Source organism: Sciurus vulgaris, assembly GCF_902686455.1.
Source record: "Sciurus vulgaris genome assembly, chromosome: 7".
NCBI classification, from domain to species: domain Eukaryota; kingdom Metazoa; phylum Chordata; class Mammalia; order Rodentia; family Sciuridae; genus Sciurus; species Sciurus vulgaris.
Window position 1 is genome coordinate 91,932,088 of NC_136467.1, and position 22,202 is coordinate 91,954,289.

Below are 22,202 nucleotides of genomic sequence, written 5' to 3' on the forward strand. Positions count from 1 at the left end.
ATAGGTCAACAGGCTGACTGTAATAAGTGAAGGAGAGAGCTGCTACTTCAGGCAAGGTGGTGAGAAACAGCCTCTGTGTGCAGGTGGCATTTGTTGTTTCAGAAGACTCCATCTATACAATGATCCTGGGGAAAAGTGTGAGGGTGGTGGGAACAGCAGGCACAAAAATCCCCAAGGTGGAAGGAGTGTCGCTGGCATGCAGATGACAAGTGGGATGTTCATAGGTCATGGCACACAGAGAACTGAAGGCCATGGTGAAGAAGATGGAACTTTAAAAGGTACAGTGGGAAGCCATTTAAGGGTGTTTTAAGCAGGAAAATAACATGGTGTTACTATTTTAACAGTATTGCTTTGGTTATAAGGTAAAATGTATATTTTAGGCAGCAAGAGAAGAAGTAGTAAGGGGTGATGACAGCTTTCTGGGCAGGAGAGCAAGATGGCTGGGGTGGGTGGTGACAGTGGAGATGGAGAGTCAGTGGGGATAGTCGGAGTGTGCACAGACTGGCAGGCAGGACTAGTGGATGTGGGGGCAGTAGGCTGGGAAAAGGAGCTGGGTTAGTAGCTGGCTGGGAGGTTATACCACTTACTGTGCTAAGAATTTATTTAAAAGAGGCTTTATGCTTTCTTGCTCATGCAAAACTATACAGAGAAAGGACAAACATGACAAAAGAAATAGCTGATAAAGACCCTGAAATCCATTTACTTAACAAAAATCATAGGAACTCTACAAACATGTAAGACTAATCTATATGTTCCTTACAAACATGAATATGAAAACATTATTCTTGAAATCAGAAGAGAACAGTAAGTATAACATTTAGGTAACTGAGTGGAATGGAGGTGGGATGGAAGAACTACACAGGCAGCTTTTGAGGGGAGGATGATTTTTAGTTCTTAAAATGAGTTCTGGGGGTGGGGGGAAGGGAAAAAAATAACAGAATGAATCAAACAACATTACTCTATGTAAATTTATGATTACACAAATGGTATGCCTTTACGCCATGTACAGAGAAACAACATGTATCCCATTTGTTTACAATAAAAAAAAAAAAATGAGTTCTGGATTTGGTGGTGTCCCAGCTATAAGTACCATTCATAACCATTATGAACATTTCACATATTATTTCATAGGCATAAAATAATACATTAAAAATTTTAAAGGTTTTTTTTTTTCCTGGTAAATCAATACCAAGTGTAACTTCTAGAGAAAAGACTTATTGGTAGCTGAGTCGGCTAACTTTCTTGGATTCATTCAACCATGACCAGGCAAGGGCGAGAGATAACAATTACAAGTCAATGTGACTACTCAGTATCATTACGGATTTCTACAGCAGGTGTGAAGAGAGAAATTCCCCAGGATGCCCAATTCTACTAGAGGTGCTTAAGACTTCAGGAGAGTTCATGGAGTTCAGGGGAGTCAGGAGAGAAATAGCATTTTATGCATTATCTTGGATAGTTTACTTAAGCATCCCTATAAGATAGGTAAAAGTAATCATTATTTTGAATAGTTCTTTTGAGAATCATGCTGTAAAAACATTTAGTACATGGCAGGTACTTAGCAAATGCTGCTTTTTATTCTTTAAGTACAAGCTTAAGGGATAATTAATAGTTCTTTCTGTTCTGTTTTGTACTCAAGTTTGATGGATAGGTAACAACTGTGCTTTAACTTGCAGAGGATAAAATACAATTGAGGAGCACTGTATTCATCAAGCTTCTACTTTTATGGCCATTGAAGTGGACCCATGTAACTCATGTCCTCCTGTGACAAAGTGCAATGTTGTTAAGGCCATGGCATTGTAATAGGCTCAGAGAAACAGATCAGTAATGTTTTTCGTGGGGACAGTTTTTCTCTTTATGTTTCCCTGGTGAAACTATTAATGGTTATTGAGTACTGGGGAGAAAAGACAGAGTACTCTCAAAAGAGGATAAAGCACCAAAAGAAACAGACACCAAATTTAAGATTGAATAAGATGGGTACCTACTATGAAATTTTCAATACAATTCATGTATGTAAAGATACTTAAAAGCACAGCAGTTGACTGCATGTAATGTGGAGACAGAAACTCTTATCCAAAGGAAAATGGAAACTGAACTGGAATTACAAAACAAGTAGACAATGAAATTTTTACTGCAAGAACTACTTCTTATGAGTTGCAGCATCCTTAAAAATCAGATGATACAAAATAATGGTATTTGTTTAAATTTTTAACCTATTAATTAACTCTGTCTCAGGTTCCATTAACTGCACCTTACTTCCTGCAGTGGCAACAGCTGTCACCAGCTGATAGCTCTGGGTTTGTGATTTCAATATTTTTGTGTTTAGTAGCACAAGATTGCATTGGTATAAGGAGATTAACATGATTATTTTAGAAACATCAGATGCTATAATTCTGATAAGGGATGTTTGAAAGACCATAATAAAGATGCAGAGGATGACACTAAACTTACTGATGGAAATCTATTTTTCTAACATTACATAACCTTACAAAAACAAATAAGTGAAAAGAGTTATCTATTAGAGCTAAATTGTGCTATATTTAACCCAGTTTTTAATAATGGCAACTGTTTTATAGATCTTTAATATATGGAAGACAGTGTTCTAAATGCTTAAATGTGTAAATCTTTGGATCCTCCCAAAAAATCCTGTGAGGTAAGTACCATTAATATTAAGATACCATTGTGCAAATAAATACAGAAAGAATAAATAATACTATGCAGAACTGGGACTTGAATGCAAATATCATGACCTTCAAAGGTCATGATAATAACTATACAATACTCCTCAAGTCTGTTCTAAGATATCATTTGTTGAATGTATCTCATATTTAAACTATAAGGGAACTATATCTATTAATACCGTTGGAGATCAACCAAGAGTGGACTTGCTCACTGTCTTTATACACACACGGGAGGTGGAGGAGAGGGGGAGGAGGGTGAGGGGGTAGGAAGGGAGAGGGAGAGGGGGAGAGATATGATTAGGGGCTGTTATAGGTATTTAACATTATTGGTAAACCTCAAGTATGCTAAACATTCTGCTTTTGAAAGATAAATTCACATGGCAAAGAATTGCCTTGCCCAAAACACCAGTAGTGCCTGTTGAGACTAAACTATTATATACCTCTCTTTAATTAAGGTTTATACTTTCCAAAGTAAGCCTGCCCATTTTGTGGGAAAACTGGCATAGAGAAAATTATTATAAGTTACATTGACATTTAGGCATATGTAATATATTACAATAAAGACTATAAAAAGAAGGCTGTAGGAATATTAAATCATTCCAACTTATTGTGACTTAGAAAGTAGTTCAGAAAGGAGTGAGCTGGTCCATTGAGCTTGTTCACTATGCACTCTAATAGAATATTCTTGAAGTTACAATCTCCATCATGACTTGACTTTATTTCAGATTGAAATTGCCATTATAATATCTTCAACCCCTATGAATGTATACCTGCACATACTGACGGAGTGAACTGTCATAAATGCTGAATTACTTTAGTCTGCAGAGGCTGTTATTTATTTTAGTATTGAAAAATAGGCAATGATGTGTAGCACAATTTAGTAGGAAAATGAGACTTCAGTCAAACGTTGAGGGTTAAAGGATGATTTTACTATTTTCTAAAATAAAATTGCTTAATTTGCTAAGCCTCCATTTGTTGCTTCTGAAAATAAGGATGTTATTACTCCCTGCTCTAGCTACCACATAAACCTGAGTGAAGGCTGAATTTTGAATTTCTTTCACAAACAGTTTGTGTGCTACAACACAATATTAATATCACCACTACTGATGGAGCATTGTAAATTTTTTACTTCTAGTGATAGTGGAGGAGAAAGAGGAGAAATTTCATTACTTTTTCTTACTTCTTGATCATGACTCCTGAATATCTTTGGCAAAATTAAGCAAAGGAAAATAACACCATCTACATATCAATTAAGTAACCAAGTGAGAAAAGTTAATGTCCTTTGTCATGCTTTATGGTGTTCTTAATGAGCAACATTAAACAATTATAGTGCTAAAGAAATAGCACCTCTGTGTTTTGGGCCTGTGAAGGACTCCTGCAGGATCCCTCCTGGGGGAAAAAGGTCACAGTCACAGTGCCCATTAGGCTCTGGGCCCTCCCAGCAAGTTTGGTTTTGCTGAGATAGGTAGCTCAACAGTGGCTGCCAGAGCATTTGGACATGCAGTAGTTACTCCAATGTATGTATGTATCAATTGATTAAAATGTCTATCAGGTTACTTTCAGATAACATTAGAAAATTTTCCTAATCTTTAAATTCCAATTTTATTCAAATGTTTGGAAAAATTCTTTCTCTAATACTCTTTCAGCTCTAACATTATCTTTATGAACTTTAAAAAAATTTCGTTTCCCCGGGTGAGAGAGCTCACATACATGGAAGGTGGTTTTCCTTTACAACACTACAGTTCATCTCTTTCGATGCTCTTACATTGCTTACAAGTTAGAATCCTTTCCATAAAGAATGGTCACACTGTTGGACAATTTTTGAGTTTTCATTCTGGTCAAGTGCCAAGTTTATATATACATAAATGAATGGATGATATGTAGATCTATTTATCTATTTATCTATCTTATCTGTCACCTCTATAATATCTTTCTGTACCTTCCACCAAACATTACTAAATACTGGTGTAACAGGGACTTAGACTCTTCATTTGGGTCTGCAAATGTCCGATAGGTAACTAAAAGAAGGATTTAAAAACTTGGCATCTCCACCTCCATGTTGCAAACTGTCTCCTTTTCTTTGAGTTGCCTTGGATTCCAGGAACAACAGGTCTGACCCATAAACATCTTGAGATGAGTTGAAACTACCTTCTGGCAACAGTAGTGTTCTAATCACAGGCAAGGCCCTGCCTGAGCAGTCTTGAGATGATGGGCAACCATACCACTGTTTAGCCAAGTCTGCTTAATGATGAATATCTCTGGTTCACCTCATCTATACAATGTGGAAGCTGATTTTTAGTACCCCTAAAGTCAGGGCTGAGGATGTGGGTGCCCTTGTCTTCCTGGTATAGCTACAATGATTAAGGCTCCTTTCCTGCTCTTAACCATTACTTTTTCCATTTGGTTTTTGAGGTGAGTGGATGGATCTGATTTGTTGGGACCCCAGAGTGGGAACTCTGGCACAGGACTCTGGTAACACTAGGGATTCTAAGACATAGTCTTTGATTTTATGGAGAAACAAAAGGAAGAACAGAAAACTAGGCAAAGGCCCAAACTACCCATTTTAGGACACATTGTAAAATGAATCTGCACTTAAACACGGCTTGGGTCATATCTCCCCTGTGTTCATAGAAAGAACAGACGTTCTCAAATTCAGTACTTCCTACACTCTGGCTCCTGCTGTTTTCTGGTTTTGTTTTCCCCACAGTACCTTACATATTGCAAGAATTTTTAAAAAAACCAGAATGAAGCTTCAAATTTCTTCATACTTTTCAAGTTTGAAATCTTAATAAACTTTTTATATAAAATCAGAGGATACTTTCATAATGGGGATGTAAGTGAGTCTAAAATCTAAGTCTGTCATTTTAGAGACGCTGAGAAGTTATTTGCTCGGCCAGTGACAGAACTGGTATACAAACTGGGTGCTCACCTTCTTCTCCAGACTCTCTAGTAATGGGTAGGGAGGCAAGTCTGATACTCTAAACATACGTGTCAGTGTCCAGATGCACTAAGGTGGTAGAGAAGCGAGTGACTCCCCAGGTATAAGCCATTGGTACTAGTGCCCATTCTTGGATGTAGGAAAATCATTTCAAAGAAACAGGGGAACAGGAATGAGGGTTATATTTTAGATGTGAATGGAGCTTTCTGGAAACTAATCAACATAGTAAAACTATGTGTGAGGGGGTGGTGGGGCAGGGGGTCAGAGCCTCAGGCCAGTGTTAGCTGAGTTAACTTCTAGGGACATTCTTTGGGAGGGGCGTCCCTCAGGGAGCTCTCTTAATGTCCACCACAGGCCCCAAGGATCGGTCTTCAGTATCCCTTCCCATTGTAATGATCTACTGCATAAATGATGGGTTATATGATACCACCAGGCATTAGGGAAATGGACATAGTTTCATGTAGTGTTTCCTTAATTTATCCATGGAGCAGGTAGTGTGGTCTTTTAGGTCCTTATACAAGTGAGATAAGGAAATCAAAAGAAAAAAAATCTTATTTTGGATACTTCCCCCAGTAAAGTTAGCATATCTATATCAAATGGGGTGTTTGATGACTTTAAATGAGAGTATATTTCAGAGAAAAGCCCAGATTTGAGTATTCTTCAAATTTCTTCCTAAGAACTGGGATGACATTCTGGGGTGGGGGTGGGGGTGATGACTGTTTTGAGGTAACGGGAAGGAGAACGACTAGGAAGTAGGATGTCACTGGCATTACAAGGTTAGAAACTGGTGTTCAGGGAGCAGTTCAGATCAGTCTTCCTACCCTTCTCACTAATGGGGATTTGGGGAGAGAACTTGGGGTGATGGTACAGGCCATTGCAAAATATATGTAAGAAGAAAGAAAATAGAGAAAGAAAGACTTTAAAAAATGGACCAGAAAGAGCAAATCCAAAAAAACTGCTAAAGGTATGCACAAGTATGAAATAGATAAAGCCAAAGAACGAAAAGACAAACAAACCAACAAAACAAAAACCCCCAAATCCAAAAAACTGCCTTGATTCTTAATTTTGCTTCACTGTGGTTAGTTCTGCCAAGGGCAGTCAAATCTTAAGCACTAGATAGACTATTTCAGTGGCAAAATGTAAATAGAACCTTAGAAAAAAGAGAGTTAGGCTTACATCTTGTCCATTAAGGCCAGCCAGACCTGGGTCTCCTTTTACTCCTTGTTCACCCTAGAAAGAAACAATTTATACAGTGAAAATGTTACATCCGAAAACCTTTACTAAGAAAAACCAGGAGAGGTATGCTATTTGGATATTTATAACCAAGTGAGTACTTGGTTAATCCCTTAAAAGAAACATTTATTAAATAACAATCTGGATCCTAAAACCAAAAAGAAGTTTAAAGGTTCAAAGAAAGGCTGAAAAAAATTGATGAAAGGGTAGAACTAGAATAAGATTTATTTATTTTCCTCTATAAGCAACAGAACTTTTTAGAGGGTAATTTGGCAGTGTGTATCAAGAATATTTAAATCTTTTATTTCACTTAGCCCAGTGCTTTCACTTCTAAGAATGTATCCAAAAGAAGAATGAAGGATGAAAAGTTTAAGGCACTACTATGTAGAGCACCACCAAATTTATAAAGGAAAAAAAGAGAAACATCCTAAATGTCCATTGATAGGGAACTGATTAAATAAATTATGGTAAATAGATACAAGGGATGGATCATAACAGAGCCATTAAAGTCATGTTTATAAGTTTTATTTTATAATAAAATTCTCATGGTATAAAAAGTAAAATTTAATTAATCAATAGACTAATTCAGTGAATAAATGTTAACCAATACCTATTTTTATTACTTTAAAGTTCCAAATGTTCAAAATGGCTACTAATACTATTGTAGATGACACATACCAATATTGACTGTTTTTAAAAATTTTTTTTTGCTTGATTTCCATCTGAAGGGTGTATACATTTATTAGCACACTCTGCATATCTGTAGAACATTTCATTTTCTTAGAAAATGCCCGTCTGCCTATCCATATCTATTCACCAGTACATCTGTCTACCTGTAGATTTAAGAAATAATACTGAGAGAAAACAAACCTAAACAATAAGAGTTGTTTAATATTTTTAAGTTTCAGTCTAGCTATAAACATACATTATCTGCATAATCAGTAAATATTTAAAAATAAAATATTTTATATAAAAAGGAGTCAACCAAGTCTATTACACTGTGTATGTATGTATATGTGTATTCCTGCTTATGTCACTAAGGTGATTTTTCTCTTTTATATTTTCTGTTCTTTTTTTCTTTTGCATTGAACATTATTATTTCTACTTGCAAAACATTATCAAAAAGCAAGCATCTCATTTTAAGAAAGAATACATTGACTACTAAAACACTCTACAGAAATACATGTGCTTAGTCCCAACCACTAAAGAATATGTATAACAATTATTATATTGAAAATACAAGAAAAGTAGTAAAAATAACTTGATCACCAGAATATAAGAATATATATGCGTAAACAGATATATGACAAACAAAAGTGCACAAATCATATTCAGTAAGGATTTCCACCTGGAAACACAAGACCCAGGAGTTACTTTAGAACTGTGCCACCAGCCACATGTGTGGCTATTTAAATTAATTAAATAAAAAAATTTAAAACTCGGCTCCTCAACTCCTAGACACATTTCAGGAGACCAACAGTGCCAACCCATTAAACTGTACAGATGAGGGCATTTCCATCTTCACAAAAAATTTCACCGAATAGTGGTGATGAAGAGGGGGTCATTTAGAACAGAAAGCAAAGAGGCTGTTGGTAGAGATCAGTGGGAAAGTGCTTGCTTACCTACCATGCACGAGGCCCTGGGTTAAATACACAGGACCTCAAAAATGAAACAAAACAAAACTTAGAAGCAAAATAATTAAGAAACTCATAAGGGAACTAAATAATATATCTAACTAGTTAGGGGCTGAGAAATAATAGTGTATAAATGTTTTTATAACAAAATGAAATGAATTTTTTGATATATGAAGACAACTGTAATTCCATGGATAGCATTATTAACTCTAGAATGTAACTGAAAATGAAGATAGTCTTTATTTATGAAAAATGTTTCTGAGTTCATGGGACTCGCTTAGTGGTAGAGCATGTTTTTAACAAGCACAAAGCCCTGGGTTCAGTCCCCAACACACCCCCCCACACAAATAATGATTCCCATAGATGCAAAAAATGAGCACTCAGTATATTAAAGGGCTATGTGTCTACAAAGAAATACAAAAGCTTGAATGTGGTAATTTTTTAAAGTTAAATAATAGCATATTGAACAGAGTTGATAGTCTGATGGACTTTATGCTATATGGCAAAAGAATAGGTATGGGAGAAGGCTAAAGAAGAAAGATCCTGTTTAAGTTGGTGTCTAGCAAAAATCTACAATGGATCTTTTAAAGTATTTTTAATATAAAAAGCAAACAGGTCACTGAAGCAAGTAAGGTTTACTGAAAACAAGTTATTTACTTAATTATTATCATTTTCATCAAACACATTTATAATGTTTACTATGTGCCAGCTACTGCTATAAGCATCTTGAAATTCTATGACACCCCAGAATAAACACAGGATTAATACTTTCAAATTTTACAGATTAAGAAACAGAAGACAGAGAGGTTAAGTCATGTGTACAAGATCCCTAATTCAACTCAGACAGTTGGTATACAGCCTGTGCTCTACAACCATTAAGATGTGTTTTTAAAACACATCAGGAATAACTGGATTTCTTCAAAGCAGGAAACAAAGTTTCTCAAAATGCCCTTCAGTATAAGGAATAGAAATATAGTTGGGTAATATTGCTGAGTATAACTGGCAAAGGAATGTTATATAGTGAACATCTATCAATCAAACAATCACCGATATCTAATGTATCTTGAATATATACAGATTCATGATATAAAATATTGCAATGGATAAAACAATATGTTGTAATAAAATGAAATAAAATAAAATGTACATACAATCTTGCATTTAAGTTAATTCTGGAAGGAATAAAGAGCTGAATAAAAAACTTTAAAGGACTAGAAGAAAATAGATGTGAACATAGCTCAGAGTTCAGGGTAGAGAATGTATCTAAGCATGGAACAACAAGAAACAATTCAAAAGAGAGAAAACAAAGTATTTGACAAAATATTAATATATACTCAAGGCAAAAATAAGCTAAAAGGAAAATAATAATTGGGGAAAAATCATGTGATGGATTAATAGTTAATATTATTAATATGCAAAGGATCTTTATCATTCATAAGAAAAAGAATATCGGGTGTGGTTGCGCATGCCTGTAATGCCAGTCGCTCTTGAGGCTAAGACAGAAGGATTGTGAGTTCAAAGCCAGTCTCAGCAATGGTGAGGCACTAAGCAACTCAGTGAGACCCTGTCTTTAAATAAAATACAAAATAGGGCTGGGGATGTGGCTTAGGGGTCAATTGTTCAATCCTCAGTAACAAAAAGACAAACAAACAAACAAACAAACAAAAGAATAACATTCCAATTTGTTGTCGAGCAAAGGCTATATTAGGCAATTTACCACAAGAAGTACAAAAGAAATGCTAGATGACAGTATTATTTTAACTATAGTAATCAATAGGTTTTATATTAGGGTATTAGGATAGATAATATGCAAGTCTTCTCCATTTTAAATTCTATCATTCTTTGTATTAAAAAAAAGTGAAGCTGTGGGAGTTCTATGTCCAGACAGACAAAACAAAACAAAACAAAAATCCAAGTGTTGCATATTTAATAAATTCCAAACAAAAGAAAGCTGATAATAGTAACCAGCTGTTTCTTTCTTTTCACTGAAAAGAAAATGAGTAAAACAAAACTGCAGCATTAAAGATTTAAACTAGAATTAAAGAAAACTTACTTGACATCAGAGGATGTTTCAAAGTAGGATGCATTTAGATCGTTCCTGAATGTTTGGATAAGTTCCAAACGGGGAAATTTTAAAAATAAAACTGATAGAACATCTGTGGATATTTATTTGAGATCTGTCATTCTAGTCTGATAGAAACTTACAAGCAATCTTAATCAAAGAAGAGAATACATGAGAATTAGACTATGTTTAAGATATTCCCATTACCTGTTCATTCATGAAGCTAATTTTAAAACTTTACCACAATTTAATGACCTTCCAAACATAATTGCCATGACTAGGCATACAAGATGTTATAGTTAGGTAAGTAGCAAAACCCTTTTACAGAGCTTGACTTAATCCCTTATTATTCATAGTATATGTAGTTATTAACATTTGTAATGTGTATTTCAATAAATTATAGCATTTATTCTATATGCCTTATTGTACAACAGGTTCTGTGCTAACTAAGCATCTCACATAGTAGGGACTCCTTTTAATTCTATCAGTAACCACACAAGGTGTGTATTGTTATCCTCATTTACTGATGATAAATTAATGAACTCAGAAAATATAAGTCACTTTTATGGTCAAAAAACTCCCCCATCACCTCCAATTATTTGTTCAATTGATTTAATTTCACCTTGAACCACATCCCCTGACCTACTTAGGCTTTCAGCTGAAGCTGTGGTGGACAGTTCCTGTGCATCCTTGGATATGTTGAATTTCACTTTGAGCTCAACTTTCCCTACTCTCTTCCACTTTCTGACTTTCATATTTTTTCCTGAAGTCAAGGAATTTATTTAACCCTGGGAAGGTAGCCTAAAAGAGTGGGAAGAGTTAATGCTCCACCGAAGGGTGAAAAGTTAGTGGACTGAGGTGTCAGCTTCCTGGCTTACAGGGGAAGGACTCTGAGGAGCTTTCCATAGAGTCCTAAGAGGTCTCCAGTGGGACTCAGCCCAGTTGCCTACAGTGATAAGTGGATCAAAAATACACCCTTTAGTTAGTTTCTCCTTATTCCCTAACTATTTTCCTCATTTTTCACTCCTGTATCCCAAGATCCCTCCCAAGTGACCTGTCCTTAAGTTATTGATTCCAACTTTGTTTCAGGGGAATTCAAGGGAAGACAACCTCTATGGGTGCTTGTGTCAATTTGTGCAGTACTATTTTCTGCCTCTTCAATTGCTCTCTTACCAATATCTAAACACCCTTGCCTTATCAACTTTCTGAAAGAACTACCCCAGCAATTCAAATGTCAAAGTTCTTTTTTGTTCCTAGGTCCTTAACTACTCCTAGAGAAAATTATGTTTGTACTATTTTTGTAAATTCATAATCACCAACCTCATTCTACATCCTTAAACTGCACTATTCTCAAATCCTTGGTATAATGAATTCTGCTCTTACTTTCAGATAACCTTGTTCCCTACAGAGAAAACATAAGCTATCATATATGCCTTCATCAATGCCATGACATCTACAAATTTACTTGTATCAATACCATCCATCCTTTCTTCTGTTTTTGTACATGAAAGAATTGTCTCATGCTGTTTAATGCTAATCTCTCAATCTGTGCTTCCAATCTGGTCCTTTTCTGTTTTCTCTTGGAATTGACGTTTAAGAGTATGCTCCTCTTCTGAATCTTCAAACTGCTTTCCTCTACTCACTTCACAACCACAACGTGCTAGTGAACCTTCTGTAAAAATTCTTGCACTTTTATCTCCTGCGCTTTCCTGCTTCATCTGTTCCTTTCTTTTTCAGATAAACTTCCTGAACCAGGCTTGCTCTACTTCCTATCTGCAGTCCTTGGCCACCCAAAAAACAATAGCCCACTCTGATTGACTTCTGCCCTTGCTGCTCCTTAAAAATGGCTCATGCCTAGGTCATTCTCAGGTGACCATTCAGACACCTTTCAGGCTTTTTCTTCCTTGGTATATCAGTAGCATTAGATATTCCTTAGACTACCTTACTTTCAAGAAATATTCACTTGCTGAGACACTACATCCCTTTGGGTTTATTCTATTTCTATAGTCACATTTTCTCATTTTTGTTTTTGCTGGATTCTTAAAGTATTGTTTCACAGAGGTCTACCCCACATTCTGTATCTCCCAACATCCCCTTTCCCTTGATGTTTTCTCTACTTCTACAGCTAAAGTGATCATCTATATACTAATGATCTTCAAATTTCTAATTTCAGTCTAGGTATCTTTTGCATTTTTGAACAGTTATTTTAAGACATGAGTTACATACCATAACATTGACATATTTCATATGTATAGTTCAATGAGTTTTAGTAAGTCTATATAATTGTATAACCATCCATCACCATGATCTAGGATTAAAATGCTTTAATTGCCCCTCATATTTCAGCCACTTAAGAGCACTGAGACACCTTTTTCTCTGTATTTTTAATTTTTTCCTAGACATTCCATAGAAATGGAATCATGCAACATTTAGATCTTTTGGTCTGGCTTCTTTGATTCATCAGCATGCTTTTGAGGTTTACGACACAGTTGCATGGAGAAGTAGTTTTTCTTCTTAGTTTGGAGCTAATACGTGTTTGTGTCGGGGTATGTGATATTTTGTCTATTAATTTATTCATTTTCTGTTTTTAGATGTTCTAAATAATGGTGCTGTGAACAATGATATTTACACTTTTCCTTGGACATAGGTATTTATTTATCTTGGGTAAATATTTAATAATACAAATGCTAAACCATACGGTAAGTGTTCAACTTTTTAGGAAACTTCCAAACCAATTTCCAAAGTGTCATTTGACATTCCCATTAGCAATATATAAAAATTTTAAATTTCTATATATCCTCACCAATAGGGGGTATTGTTAGTCTTTTTGATTATGATAATTTTAGTGGGTATATAGTAGTGTTCCATCATAGTTTTAATTAAACTTTAATCATTTATTTAATGATTAATGATCTTATACTTATTAATCATACCTATATTTCTCTGATAAAGTGTGATAAAGTGCCATTTCAAATCTTTTAAATTCATTTTAATTAGTTTGTCATCTTATTGAACTTTAAGTTTTTAAATGTATTCTTTATACAGGTCATCATGATATATAATTTGCAAATATTTGCTCCCAGAATATGTCTTAATTTAGTTTATGTTTGTAATAGTATTTTTAAATTAAAAAATTAACAGTTTTACTGAGGTATAATTAAATGCAATAAACTTTACATATATAGTGAATGTAATTTCATAAGTTTTAACATAAGTGTACACTCATGAAACCATCACATTTAAACTAGCAAATATCCCCATGTTTGTTTACATTTCCCCAATGATTACTATGTTGAACACGTTTGCAAGTTTATTTGTAATTCGTGTATATTTTGGTGTGAAGTGTCTGTTCAAATCTTTCTTACTCATTTCAAAAATAATTTGCTTACGATATTTGTACATTCTGGATAAAAGTACTTTATTATATAGGTTATTTTCAAATACTTCCTTCTATGTGGTTTGTTTTTTCATTTTTAGCAGTGAATTTCAAAGGAGAACTATTTTGATAAACTAATAATTTCTTTTTTATTTATTGCTCTTTCAGTGTCATAACTAAGAAATTTTGCCTAATTCAAATGCATAGAGAATTTTGTTTTTTTCTAGAATTTTTTATATTTATATCCATTATCTATTTCAGTTGATAATCAGCTGTCTCTCTCTCTATATATATGTGTGTATATGTTTTTTTCTTTTTAAAATTCTTTTCCATTGGCCTATTTGTCTATCTTTACATTAAATCCACTTAATTATCTTCTTAATTATCTTTATGATAAATGATAACATCAGGTTCTCCAGTTTTTTTTTTTTTTTAAGCCATTTTGGCTATACCAGGCTATTTGTATTTCCATAGGACCTCAGATCAGTTTGCTGACATTTAGCAAAATGTTTCAGCAAATGAGAACAGAAATTCAACGTATAAAAATCTCTGGGAGTGTATGAAAGCAGTTCTAATAGAAAATTTATAGCATTCAGTGCTTATAATAAAAAACAGAGGGATCTCAAATAAATAAGCTTATGGTTCACCTCAAGACATTAAAAGAGAAGGAAAACACAAATTCCAAAATCAGTATAAGGCAGGAAATAGTAAAAATCAGAGCTGAAATTAATGAAACTGAGAATTAAAAACACTACACAGGATTAGTGCAACAACGAGTTTGTTCTCTGAAATGGTAAATAAGATTGACAGACCTTCAGCCAGACTACTCAAAATAGAGAGGAGACCCAAATAAACAAAATTAGAGATGAAAAAGGAGATATAACCAAATAACTCTGAAATCCAGAGAATCATTAGAAACCATTTTTAAAATGTGTACTCCCCAGATCTAGAAAATTAGAAGACATTGGCAAATTTATAGACACAGATGATCTGTCCAAATTGAACCAGGAAGATATAGAAATAGAAAATAGATATAGATATAGAAAATTTAAACATATCAATATTAAGTAATAAAATTGAAAAAGAAATTAAAGCCCAGACCAGATGAATTCTCAGCTGAATTCTACCAAACCGCTAATGAGTAACTAATACAAATCTTTCTTAAATTATTACATGATATCAAAAGGGGGGAAACATTCCCTACTACATTCTATAAAGCCATAATAACCCTGATATCAAAATCAGATGAAGACCCAGCAAGGAAAGAAAATTACAGACCAATATTCCTGATAAACACAGATATAAAATCCTTAATAAAACAGTAGCAAACTATATTCAAAAACATATCAAGAAGATAATACACCATGATCAAGTGGGTTTCATCCCAGGGATGCAAGAATGGATTAATATACACAAGTTAACAAATGTAATTCACCACATAAATAGAATTATGGATAAGAATCATATGATCATATCAATAGATGCAGGAAAAAGCCTTTGATAAAACCCAGTGAACATTCATGTTAACACTGGAGTAACTATGGATAGAGGGAACTTACTTCAACATTATAAAGGCTTTCTATGGAAAACCTAAAGTCCAATGTTATACTGAATGGAGAAAAACTGAAAGCATTTCCTCTAAAATCAGAAATAAAGACAGGGATGTCTACTTTTACTACTTCTATTCAATGTAGTTTTAAAAACTCTATAGTGAGAGCAATCAGGTTAGAAAAGGAAATTAAACAGATACAAATAGGAAAAGAGGAAGTCAAATTATCCCTGTTTGCTGATGACATAATCCTGTATCTTGAAGACCAAAAACAAACAAAAAACCCAAACCAAAACAAACAAAAAAATTCTACCAGAAGATTTTTAGAGCTGATAAATGAATTCAGCAGAGTAGCAGAATATAAGATCAACCTTTATAAAATAATTTCCTATATATGAATAGTGATTTTGCTGAGAAAGAAATCAGGAAAACTGTCCCATTCAGGACAACCTCAAAAACAAACAAAAAATAACCAAAGCAAAACTTGTGAATTCATCTAACCAAGGAGGTTAAAAAGCTCTACATTGAAATTTATATAACACTGAAGAAAGAAATTGAAGACCTTAGAAGATGGAAAGACCTCCTTCTTGAATAGGCAGAATTCATACTATCAAAATGGTCATATTAATCAAAGCAATATGCAGATCCAATGCAATACCCATCAAAATACCAATGACATTCTTCACAGAACTAGAAAAAAAAAACAGTTCTAGAATTCATTTGGAAGAACAAGGATCCCAGAATAGCCAAAGCAAGACTGAGCCAGAAGAGTAACGCAGGAAGCATCATAAAACTTGATATACTACAGGACTAGTAACAAAAACAGCATGATATTGGCATCAAAATAGGAGCACAAAGACCAATGGAATAGAATAGAAGACACAGAGACAAAGCCATATACTTACAGCCACCTGATACTTGACAAAGGGGCCAAAAATATGGGTTGGAGTAAAGACAGCCTTTTAAATAAATGGTGCTGGGAAAACTGGGTAGCCTTTTTTAGAAGAATGAAACTAGGTCGTTATTTCTCACCTTGCACAAAAGTCAAATCAAAGTGGATCAAAGACTTAGGAATTAGACAAACTTTGCAACTGCTAGAAGAAAACATAGAGTCAATCTTCCATCATATGCTAGTGCAGGTGCCAAGTTTCTTAGCAAGATTAAAACTCATGAAATAAAAGAATCAGTAAGTGGGATGGCATCAAATTAAGAAGCTTCTGCACAGCAAAGAAAATGATTAAGAGTGTGAAGATAGTGACTATAGAACGGGAGAAAATCTTTTACCGCTACTCTTCTGACAGGCAATTAATATTCAGAATATATAAAGAACTCAAAAAGTTTAACATCAAAGAAAACCCCAAATAATGCAATCAATAAACAGGCAAAAGAACTAAAGAAACAGTTTTCAAAATAAGAAACAAAAATGACCAACAAATATAAAAAAAAATTCAATATCTCTAGAAAACAGGGGAATGCAAATCAAAACTGCACTATTCATGTTGTCACTCCAGTCAGAATGATAGCCATCAGGAATACAAATGATTCAAAATGCTGGTGAGGATGTGGGGGAAAAGTTACATTCATACATTGTTGGTGCGACTGTAAAGTAGTACAACCACAGTGGAAATCTGCATGGAGATTGCCGATGAAACTAGAAAAGAACCCAGACATCCCACTTCTTATTTACCCAAAAGAAATAAAACCAGCATCTTAAAGTGATACAGCAGCATCAATGTTTATAGCGGCACAACTCACAATAGCTAAATTATGGAACTTGCCATCAATAAATGAATGGATTAAGAAAATGAGGTAAATATAAACAAAGGCATTTAAATCAGTCATAAAGATTGAAATTTGCTGGTAAATGAATAGAAATGGAGAACATCATGATAAGTGAAATAAGCCAAGCTTAGTGAGTTCAGGGTTGAATATCTTTCCTCTCATGTGCAGAAGGTAGAGAAAAATAAGGGAAAAAAGGTGTTGCTGCCCGCTGCAATTAGTTACCACCTTCAGCAACAATTGCGCGGATATTTATCGGAGGTGGAGTGGAAACTGAGCTACTTCTATTATCTTTCTCTTTAGTGCACTGCTTTCTTGCTTCCTCACTTGTTCCCTAGCTTATAGAGGAAGAAAGGCTTCAAGAGAGAGAGAGGCTCTGCATAAGAGAGAAAGAGAGGCTTTACTTAAGCGAGAGAGACTACACTTTCAGAGATCTATATCTTCTTAGTTCTGCTGCTTCTTCTTAAAGGTGCATCCTGCATTCTGCATCCTTCACTCTGCTATCTAGAGGTGTGGCTTTACATCTCTGTTCTGCAATCTGCAACTTGCGTTCTGCCCTCTCATTCTGTCATCTGCCTTCTGTGATCTATCAGAGGTGCTGCTTATACTTTGTGCTTCCTATAGGTGTGTGTCTTATATACCTAAGGTAGCCAATCAGTTTAGGATTAGCACAATTGAGGCATGCCCCTCGGTACCAATCACGAAAGAATGAGGAATATCTGTTGACCACTAGCACAAAGGAGACATTAACTAATTAGGCAAAAGTAGATCACACCGTGTTAACATTAATCATGCACCACCTCTTGGCTCAACGCCAGCCACCATAGCTAGGGTTACCCAAACATGTCTTCTGCAAAAAGGGGGGTGAGATTGGATATCACAAAGATATAGGGAAGAAAAGTGATATAAGATATACTCCATCTTTGTATAAATATATCAAAATATAGTCTAAAAAAACAAAGAAAATCTGAACCCAATGGTAATCACTCCCTATTCATTCCCTTCTAGCCTCTGGGAAGCACTTTTAAACTTTCTATTATATAGCTCTTAGTCATTTGTTAAGGTTTGAATAATGGTTTATAATATTATTAGATATGCTATCATTTAAGCTGGTACAAATATAATATTGTCAATGTATAATAATTTCTAATAAAAATATTTTAATTGAAAAAAATAAAGGAAGAAGAAGGAATAGGAAAGGGCAGTAAACAGAATGAATTTGACAAAAATCATACTATCTGCATATATAAATATACCACAGTGAATTCTACCTTATGAATAAATAGAAAGCACCAATCAAAAATAAATAAAGGAGGCTAGCATGCGCAAGGGCCGCGGTTCAAATCCTCCACACCTCAGGGGGAAATAAAATCTTAAAAAATGAAAAAATGTTCAACATCTCTAGTAATAAGAGAAATGCAAATCAAAACTACCCTAAGATTCCATCTCACCCCAATTAGAATGGCGATTATCAAGAACACAAGCAACAATAGGTGTTGGCAAGGATGTGGGGAAAAAGGTACACTCATACATTGCTGGTGGGGTTGCAAATTAGTGCAGCCACTCTGAAAAGCAGTATGGAGATTCTTCAGAAAGCTTGGAATGGAACCACCATTTGACCCAGCTATCCCACTCCTTGGCCTCTACCCAAAGGACTTAAAATCAGCATACTACAGAGATACAGCCACATCAATGTTCATAGCTGCTCAATTCACCATAGCCAGATTGTGGAACCAACCTAGATGTCCTTCAATTGATGAATGGATAAAGAAACTGTGGCATATATATACAATGGAATATTACTCCACCATAAAGAATGATAAAATTATGGCATTTGCAGGCAAATGGATGAAATTGGAGAATATTATGCTAAGTGAGATAAGCCAATCTCAAAAAACTAAAGGATGAATGATCTCGCTGATAAGCGGGTGAGGACATGTAATGGAGGGTGGGAGGGGTTAGCGTTAGGATTAGGGTTAGGGTTAAGGAGGGTGGTAAGAATGGAGGAAGGAAGGACTATATAGAGGGAAAAGAGGGTTGGGAGGGGTGGGGGGAAGGGAAAAAATAACAGAATGAATCAAACAACATTATCCTATGTAAATTTATGACTACACAAATGGTATGCCTTAACTCCATGTACAAATAGAGAAACAACATGTATCCCATTTGTTTACAATAAAAAAAAATTAAAAAATTAAAAATAAATAAATAAAGGAATAAAAAGAAGATCAGTAGAGTAGTAGAGTAGAGCAGGAACTGAAAGGAAGTAAAATTTCTTGCATGCATGATTTTATCAAAATGAACTCAACTATTATATACAACGTTAATGAACTAATTAAAAAAAGTTTCTGATTTTCATTGAAATTTCATTAAATCTATAGATCAATTACATGAAGGATTGTCATCTTAAAAATACTGGGTCTTCCAATCCATGAAAACATCTCTTCATTTAGTTTTTCTTGAATTGCTATTAGCAATAATTTTTTAGTTTTTCGTATATACATTAATCACTAAGCTGCCTTTAAAATTTTCGCTTAAATATTCTATTCTTTTTAATGCTATTATAAATGAAATTGTTTTCTTAATTTCATTTTGATTAAATATTGTTAGGATTTGGAAATAAAGTTGAAATCTGAACACTGATATTGATTACTACAATTTTTCCAAACTTGTTTAGTTCTAGTAGGCTTTTTTTTTCACGTTTCCTTTAGATAATTTACATATAAAGTTGTGCCAACAAAAACAAACCCGTGTTTCTTTATTCTCTTGCATTTTTAGCTTTTACTTCCTCTTTCTTCTAATATTACACTGGCTAGAACCTTCAGTCCCATACTGAATATAAATTATAAGAGTGGACATTCGTATATTGATTTTGAGTTAGGTTAAATAATTCAATTTTTATCACTAAGTGAATGATAATAATAACTTTTTAAATTTTCACAGATACCCTTTATCAGAGAGAGGAATAATTCTTAGTTTGATTAATGGGTATTTCATTTTGGGTTGAGAAGTCGGCTGCTATCCATATTGGTCTCCCCCTGTGTGTAATCTCATGCTTTTCTCTCGCGGCCTTCAAAATCCTATCTTTATTTTGAATGTTAGGCATTTTCATTATAATGTGTCTTGGAGTGGATCTGTTGTGATTCTGTGCATTTGGTGTTCTGTAAACCTCTTGTATTTGATTTTCCATTTCATTCTTCAGGTTTGGGAAATTTTCTGATATTATTTCATTGAATAGGTTGTTCATACCTTTGGTTTGTATCTCTGTGCCTTCCTCAATCCCAATAATTCTTAAATTTGGTCTTTTCATGATGTTCCATAGTTCTTGGAGATTCTGTTCATGATTTCTTACCATCTTCTCTGTTTGGGCAACTTTATTTTCAAGATTAAATATTTTGTCTTCATTGTCTGAGGTTCTGTCTTCCAAGTGGTCTAGTCTGTTGGTGATGCTTTCCATTGAGTTTTTTATTTGGTTTATTGTCTCCTTCATTTCAAGGATTTCCATTTGGTTTTTTATGAGAATCTCTGTCTCTTTGTTGAAATGATCTTTTGCTTCCTGCAGGTGCTCTTTCAGCTTATTGGTATTATCATTCATTGCCTGCATTTGCTCTCTTATCTCATCCTTTGCTTTGCGAATCATCTTAATCATGTATAATCTGAAGTCCTTTTCTGACATTTCTTCTAACACACTGTCATTGGATTCTATTACTATAGAATCTAGATTTGTTTGGATCATTTTCTTCCCTTGTTTTTTCATGTTGTTCATGTATCTTCCCCTCTAGCAGTGCACATCTGGGGTATTGCAGATTTCCCCCTATAGGCTTATAGTGGCCCTATAAGTTTCCAAAACCCTTTCTTTAAGGGGAGATCAATATTAGCAGTGCCCAAATCAGACACTATGCAATCCTAGATCAAATAGCCCCTATGGGGTCAATAACAAAATTGTCATAATAAACAAAGTGAGTTCAAATATTATCTTCGGTAAAACAAACAGGTTTGCAATAAGGTCTGCAGTTTCTAATGGAGGACAAAGAGGATGCAGAGGGATGTAGAATGTGGCTGTTAATAGGATAAGAAAAGAATATACAGAAGTTCTAGAAAATAGAAAGTGTGAGAGTGTAATCAAAAGAAATAGGATGTTAGCATGCAAAAAGGAGAAAGAGACTCTGAGGGAACAGGTAAACAAAAGGAAAAGAGAGCAAGAAAAGTAAAGAAATAAAAACTTAAATTTTTTTAAAAAGGAGAAAAAAAATCTACTATATAGCAGTCATATAGTAATGAAACCTCCCAGTGTTCAATAGCCTGATCCATGAGAAGTACCTGACAATGAGCTTCAAGCCTCCAGTAGGTGTCTCAGGATGGGATCTGCCCCACCCAAAGATTGGAGCTACGGCTTCCAGGATTATCCAAGATGGCTGCTCTGGCTTCCAAATGTGTTGGTAAATGGGGAGCTGCAGCTCAGGGGTGGACGTGGTCAGCTGGAGGTCCTGGAGACAGGATGCAGTTGGTCCGGCAGGGGTCCTGGAGGTCCCGTGTGTTTGGTGTGGTTGTGGGATCCTGGAGGCCAGGTGCAATCAGTTGGCCTGGGGTCCTGGTGATAGGGCGCAGTCAGTTGGTCTGGGGGTCCTGGCAGCAGGGAGCAGTCAGTCTATGTGAGGGCCCCAGAGGCAGGGAGTGATGGGTCGGGCTGAGGGATCCTGGAGACGGGGCTCAGTCAGTCTGGCCAGGGGTCCTATGGGGCCTGGCTGTTGTCTCAAAATGGCGGCAGCCACGTGTAATCAAACCTGCAGGTACTGTGACAGTGAACTTCCAGACAGCAGCAGGCAGCTGGTGCTCCACTGGCGGTTGGCGATCAGTTTGCTGACTGTAGTTGGACGATTGGGAGGTGAACCTCAAGCGTTGGGTGATGGATAGGAGTAAGGCAGGCGATGGACAGGCGAGAGGCAGGCAAAT

The 22,202-nt window shown here is 35.1% G+C and overlaps 1 protein-coding gene across 1 annotated transcript in view; it reads right to left on the reverse strand.

Moving 5' to 3' along the window:
- The window catches only part of COL19A1 (collagen type XIX alpha 1 chain), a 331,364-nt gene that overhangs the window by 179,692 nt on the left and 129,470 nt on the right, over positions 1-22,202 (reverse strand). Inside the window, exon 13 of the mRNA XM_079146513.1 lies at positions 6,793-6,846. Coding sequence (XP_079002639.1) covers positions 6,793-6,846 — 54 coding nt within the window. The remainder of the gene's footprint in view (positions 1-6,792; positions 6,847-22,202) is intronic.